The following is a 7,418-nucleotide window of genomic DNA, read 5'->3' as shown; positions in this document are numbered from 1 at the left end:
TTATCTATTGAAACAAAAATTATAACATATATTTCGTTAATTAACTTTTTACGATTAAAAATTGTTGTTACTAATAATGTCGAGAAGGAATGACGGCTATAATTTTAATTTACGAGACCTCAGTCATTGAAAACCACGAATCTTTACGTCTGTTGAATAAAATGAAACTTAGGAAATATAAAAATAAATTTTGCTTATACTCAGTTTATTCGTAAGTTTAACTTTATAACACGTTTATAGAATATAACGTTGGCTAAAAGTTTTAGCCAATGTGTATAAAAAATAGTCCACAAAACTAGAAGCAAAATCAATCAGAAACTAAATAATAGCTGTCTGTATGCATAATTAACTGCTGTTTATTATGCGATACGAGGTTACGCGACATCCACGTCATTTCCACCTTAGAATTGTTTCCTTCCCTTTTACTAAAAAAATTAGCAATGCATAATTTTGATTTATGCAACGTCTAGTTTACTGTGTATTTTTTATTGTTGACGTAATCATTTATTTTCGTTAACCTGTTGATCTATTATTATTTAGTTGTTTCTTTTATTTGTACTTAAATACATAAATAATATAAGAATAAAACAAAACATGTAAAAAAAAATAGGTAAACATTTTTCAAATCCTTTGAAGATAAAATGTCGATCTCTAGACATACCGTAGGCGCCGAGACGGTTGCTTAGCAACTAGCAACGCCTTACCTCCACACCCGCTCGCCGATCCTTATAATACCTTATATTACTTACCAGCAAAACATAATTAAGGTTGCTTAAAACTTTAAAAATAATCGTTTTTAATTTTAAAAATGTCAAAGATTAAAATAGTTAAACACTAGTAAATTCAACATCAACATATGTAAAGTTTTCATTAAACTAAAATCTATTTTTTTTTTGTCTATTATGTAATTTCTGAATGATATATACATATCTATACTATTATAATAAAGCGTAAACACACTTCTTTGTTGCCTAAGATGTCAGCAATAACAGCATATTTTTAAATAATTCTTTTCTTATTAATTTTAGGCTATATATTTTCACGCCATTAGGTGGTAAATTTTTGGATAAAAACCCTAATGTGGGAAGGAGACCATAAGTTGTTGCCAACATCAAGGAAGCAAGATTGTCAAGGTTTGTCATATCATGTCATTTTGACATTTGCTATTGATAATTTGACAAACGTAAACAATAATATAAAATTTTCATAATTTCATGCGGATGAAGCCGCACGGGAACGGCTAGTATTTAATATGATTGTATTAAATAACACCGAAGTGTATAAATCGTTGAATTGATTGAGTTAGACTTACGGTTATCAATCAATGAAAACAATAAATGTTAAACCGTGAAGTTTTAACATGGCAACTTTAGATAATATTTCTTTTTAGCTTATATGCGATATTAAAATATATAACCTATGTTATAATATATCATCAGTCACTAATGTGCGCAAATAAATACGCCTTAATTTTTCCACAATAAGTCTATGGATTTATATTAGTTAAAATATACACTAAAACATATTTTAGCATTAACACGCAGAATTATTAAGTGGTCTGTCTTAAGACCGACTCTCTGTCTGTCTTCTTGCGTACGAAAGAAAACTCCGCTAACTCTCCCTTATTGTCTAATTAACAACTCTAAGTAAACGAATGAAATCGAACAATCACTCAATGAAAAAATAGAACTGAGTCCACAAAACTTAAGTTTAAGTAATTTGTTTCACTTATAAGTTAAATAATAAATGTTTCAGATAAGAAAATGCTGGAATTAGCGAGCGATGGCAGCGGCAGCTCCGAGATGGTGTCGCCTGATCATATGCTGCTATACTGCGATGATAATTTAGAGTATTTCGAAGCCAAGCCTAATATGGCTGATGTGAAAATAGAACAAATTGGGGGTAAGTTCTAATCAAAAAATACATAAAGACTGAATTAATGATTTTGAGAATTTCCTTGCATGAAATTTAATATTTCTGGGGATATAATTGTACTTCTTATTTTAAAAGTTGTTTTTATTCTATAAATGCGAAAGTTTAGATGGATGGATAGATGGTTTGTTAGAGTTTGTAGCCTAAACGGCTGAACGGATTTTTATGAAATAGATGTGGAGAATGGTCTGGTAGAACACATAGACTACTCGCTTTTGTTTTTTTTTAATTTCACGCGGACGATGTCGCGGGCGAAAGCTAGTATAATAATAATCTACTGTATACTAAGGTTGGAAAAGTATGCGGACAGTTATGAATGTCCGAATATTACATTCGTCGGTATTCAAAGGTCTCGCAATTGAACGCCGAGAAAGTGAACGCCGTCATGGCCAAATGAAACAAGAACTCGATGTTACGAATTGAGATGAACTTAATGTAACTATGTTCAATGTTCTAATATAAATTTGTTTTGAATTATAATATAATAGCATAAGATGATTTTGCAATTGTGCACTGCGCTTCTAATATTATGCTAGCTAATGTGTTTATATTAAAAGGTGAAAAATGGAAAAAATGTAATACTACCTTACAGAATGAACATAGTCGATGCAGGAATTTCCGGTCATAGACCTCGCGAACACCGTAATGTATCAAATTGACAAATAATTACAAGGCAATACACTTACAGAGTTATGTGTAGTGTTGTGAGAAATGAGCTCCGAGTCGGAAACTCGAGCTCCGAGTCGAAGCTACTGAGCCTTAAGAGCTCGAGCCCCGACTCGAGACTTTATAAGAGACTCGAGACTTGAATGAGTCGAAGACTCGGGAGACTCGGGCCTTTTAACAACTCTAGTTATGTGTTCCATAACAGTGAAGAGATTAATTTTGGTTCTACTCGATTTTTCCTACAAAAATTACGGTTTGTAGTCCAATTAAATACAACAATGAAGCACGGTAGTGGTGTGAAGCTGATAAGCATTACAATAATTCGAAGCGAAGCATACAAATCGATTAGCCCGCATCAGAGATCTTACGCAAATCGTATCCGAAGCGTGCAGTCGCCTCACGTAATGTCTTGGCGGCTGCGGCAGGGCAGCCAACTTGTTGCACAAATCATTACTCTCACTTTGCACAGGGCTGCCAATAATTTGATTTACATTCGGGACGGGTTTATGCAAAAGTGAACTGTCCAAATCATTAATATTAAGATTAGTCTTTATACAATTTCATATATAACAGTTTTATGATTTTCAGAAAATAAAAAATGATGAACAGACGCAGCTATATCTAAATTTTTAAAACGAAATTGCACTAGTCCTAGTAATAACTATTGCTTTTAGTAGACCCAATATTGAAATCAGTCTACTTTTTTTTTTTTTGTTGTCGCGGGGAATGCATTTACGCACTTCACCGTCCATGCTGCGGAGGCAGCAGGGACAGTTTCGTGTGGGACTCCCGGCCTTAATCCCGGCCGGACTACCCACTAAACCCCGCGGTGTTCTCCTTCGCCCAACCGGGCCGTGGCATCTACGTTAGAAATCAGTCTACTTCACGCGTATACATGTATCTTTACATCGTATGATGTGAAGTTCAGTAATCTCTTCCCACGCAGTATGAACGTCTGGTCTATGTAATAATTTATTACTTTATTTTAATATCGCGTCACTTCTACGTAAACTGCTTCGTGGGGATTAAGTGACGTCAGCATTTATTAATAGTTAAATATCTTGAGAGCCTCAAACGGTATTAATAGTTGGTTAACATATAAATATGTAGTTACTTTTCACTGTCATAAGTTTTCGAACATCACAAGAACAAAGGCCAAGTCTTCAGATTTAAAACGTCCAAAAGGAAAAGCAAAACTTGTATCCTACTTCTTTTGAATATTATCGTAAACGTAATTACAAACACGTCACTTTGTACAAGCTCGGGCTTGTATTTTATGACGCAGTCTACGTGTAGTAAAGACTAGCTATATCGTGGCGACGAGGCTAGTGACGTGAACACTTGATAATAATGCTTTTAATAATAATTTTACATCAAATAGCTATAGTTATAAATAAGGAAAAAAATCAAGGTAAGATCCACTCACTGAGCTTGACTAGACCTTTGTTTCATAATATTGATACTTTTAAAGAAATTGTTTTCATGAGAATTTAAAAAATGAATTTTGAATGCTACTTAGTACCCTTTAGTAAATCCGATTATCTAATTCTCGTTAACCTTTGCTAATTAGTAGATACCTTTTTGTAGACATCTCGGATAAAAAATAAAAACAACACGAAGGTTATGTTAGCGATATTCAATGAATATGTTCATCATTTTTTTTTTACGGGTTAGGGTAGTATAATTTGAGATTAAAATGCAACATTTTTTACTTATTTGTAGCACTTTTTTTATCAGTTGTAAAGATTAAACAAAATTATCGAAGAAAAGATATTGCTAGGTTTTATAATTTAACATATATTACAGTCAACTGATTAGAACAATAACAACGTAGATATATTCGATATTATTATCTAAAAACGTGTTAGCAGCCTGCTCTCTGTGATGTAACCTACCTCACGTACTATTGAAATTCTGCATATTCGTACATACAGTGCGTTTGTACGGATTATTAGTAATAACACGTAAGCACGTTTTCATGTTAAGCAATTTCAAATCGTGATAAGTGTTTTTACATTAATGCCGAATTGACAACGGAATTGAACTTCGACGCCAAGTAAAATGGTATTTTTATAAGCTCTTAATCAATACTCCTATAAAATCGTTATAATTTCTGTAATGTTTTTTTTATAAATGCGATTAAAACTCCACATTATTTATTAATTAAACTGGATATGAATATGAATCTGCGTAGGACATTCAGCGCCATCTATCGACAGTAGCAACATTTTTTAAGTTTTTAAATTACAGTTTTGACTTTATTTCGTTTCGTACTTTGCGTTTGCTTAAGAATAATAAATGAATAGGACATTTACATTTTCTTTTTCTGCTGGATAGGATACTAAGTTTACAATCCTCAATCACAATACGTCCATGCTGAGTTTATTCAAAAATTCGAGGTTAATTTTATTTTTTTAATTTTCCTTAAATGTAAGCATCCAAGTTAAGTCATTTGTAATCCGGAAGGGTTCACTATAGCGAACTTATCTAAAATTTCTTCTTATCAATCGGAAAAACATAGGAAAAAGGTATTAAGATATTAGTGTTCGTTTTTCAGAGTCGTACGAGAGCGGCAGTGGTAGCGACGAGCTGGTGCGCCGTCCGAAGAAGCGGCGACGAACAGCAGCCGCTTCCAGTGTCGGCAGTCCACCTGCAAGCACGGGCAGGCGGCGGCGCGGTTACTCAGCGCGTGAACGCAATCTACGCCGTCTCGAAAGCAATGAACGGGAACGAATGAGAATGCATTCACTCAACCGCGCCTTTGAGGTAATTCGAAAATCTTACAATGATAGTGATCGAAAGTGTGAGTGAAAAAAAATTATTGAAAAAGCTGAATATTTTGAGCCGTTCTCATTTGTAGATGAGTAGTTTTTAATAAATTACTTTTTTTATATTAAACATGTTCCCAATTTGTTGCTTTATGCAATTATTTACAAATTCATTTGGTGTAATCCTAAGTAAAGTTTAATTAACGTTTTTATGAGATTTTTATAAGTTGCAACAAACATTTTAATCATTAATGTCGTTCTTCTAGGATCTTCGGCGTGTCATACCCCATGTACAAAACGTAAGCAGAAGTCTATCAAAGATAGAAACTTTGACTCTAGCCAAAAATTATGTGAAGGCTCTCACTAATGCCATATGCACGATAAGAGGCGAGGGAAACTATTACCTGTAAGTTATTCTACTTTTCTGGACATTTATTTTTATCGATGCAGAACTTATATTTATGACTGTATATGTGTTCAAAATAGAGAAAAAAAGCAATCAATCCGTTACTCAAAATCTTCTAGTATTAAGCAATGTGACTGGCCAAGCCATAATAGAATGACAGAAAATAAAAAAAAATTACTGGCAACACTACGATTGCAGTATTCTATTTTTAATTATTTAAAAAATGTTTGTAGATTCACGAGCGCAGACGACAATGTGGAGCCGCCGTTCATTTTAAGCAAAGATATGGAGCAGAATAATAATGATGTAAATGATCGGGAGCCGCAGTCATCGCCGGTGATCACTAGAAGAAGTATCTGACTTATGTCAAAGCGACGAAAGTCGTCAGCGCCATTTTTACCTGAATAAAGTCGGCAAGCTCTAGCAAACCTAAAGTTAAATCTAAAATATTTTATTGGTACACTGTACATGAGCCTACAGTTACATGTAAAAGCCTAAGAAAATACTCGTGATAAAATATTGATTATAATAACTATGTTACTATATAAGCGATTGTAAAAGACCGTGTACATGTACCATTAAAATATTTGCAACAAGCTTTTCATCAAGCGGTTTGCTTCTCAGTTAGCTGATAGAAAACATTTTTACCGACGAACGTGGTCTCAATGGACACCGAGATCTAATTTATAAGGATAAATGTGAATAACTAGTACCATAGACGAATTTAAATGTTTTTTTTTTATAATTTGCGTTATAATGGAAACCAGGGTTTATTTCAAGAACAATGTTGATATTAAAAAAATAATAGTTACCGTTTCATACCAGATTTCCCTATCCGTAGTTTATTGTGGAAGCACCCGTACATAATGTCATCCCACTCTAATGTTTATTATTTTTACTAGTGTTTCAGTAATGGAAATTTAGGCTATATCGCAAATTGCTACGTAATGTTTAAACAATATGTCCCCTCTCAGTTGCGTTATTTAATATAAGATTTTTTATGATTTATAATCATTTAAATTTTGACCTGCAATATCCATGGAAAAAACAATTAGTTACATTGTGTAATGATATTATTACGTAGTTATAAGCTAATGACCATAGATATATGACCTAGGTTATATGTATATCTAAAACTAAAATAAAACCTAGGTTACATATCTATGCATTTAGAATAATTATTGCATTATTATTACGGTAAATAATGTAACGACGTACATATTTTAGATTGCAGATATTAATGTGAAAATTCAAATAGTAGAAAATACTAGCCGTTGTAGATAAAGTAGTATAATTGAAAAAAGAAAACACATTCCTAACTTCAAATCCATTATAAATAATAATATAAATGCCGAATTTTATGTTAAAATGATCTCTCTCTTGGTGCCAAGAAACCGTTCGATGTTTAGTCAACGTAATAAATAAAAGTTTAAATGTACCTAACCCTTGAAATATAAAATGTTTAAACATAGATACAAATTACTATTAGCGTTTCTTTTTATTTTTGTCAAAGGCAACATGAAAGAATGATAAAATTTTAATTATACGTTATCAGTTTAATTGCATTTAATTAATTCTGCGTGGAGAAAGCCGTTAAAGAAATCTCAAGTTACCATATTTTATTTCTATAGCAAATGATTTTTTTA

General features: G+C 32.6%; 1 protein-coding gene across 1 annotated transcript in view; it reads left to right on the top strand.

Annotated features, from left to right (window-relative positions):
• The window catches only part of LOC106107191 (class A basic helix-loop-helix protein 15-like), a 14,059-nt gene extending 7,493 nt beyond the window's left edge, over positions 1 to 6,566 (top strand). The window contains exons 2-5 of the mRNA XM_013287926.1: positions 1,756 to 1,902; positions 5,156 to 5,364; positions 5,633 to 5,772; positions 6,006 to 6,566. Of these exons, the coding sequence (XP_013143380.1) occupies positions 1,764 to 1,902; positions 5,156 to 5,364; positions 5,633 to 5,772; positions 6,006 to 6,132 (615 nt within the window). The 5' untranslated portion in view covers positions 1,756 to 1,763 and the 3' untranslated portion in view covers positions 6,133 to 6,566. The remainder of the gene's footprint in view (positions 1 to 1,755; positions 1,903 to 5,155; positions 5,365 to 5,632; positions 5,773 to 6,005) is intronic.
• The last annotated feature ends 852 nt before the right edge of the window (positions 6,567 to 7,418 follow it).

This window comes from Papilio polytes, unplaced genomic scaffold, assembly GCF_000836215.1.
Source record: "Papilio polytes unplaced genomic scaffold, Ppol_1.0 DF822067.1, whole genome shotgun sequence".
Classification (NCBI taxonomy): domain Eukaryota; kingdom Metazoa; phylum Arthropoda; class Insecta; order Lepidoptera; family Papilionidae; genus Papilio; species Papilio polytes.
This window is presented reverse-complemented; position numbering and strand designations above follow the sequence as displayed.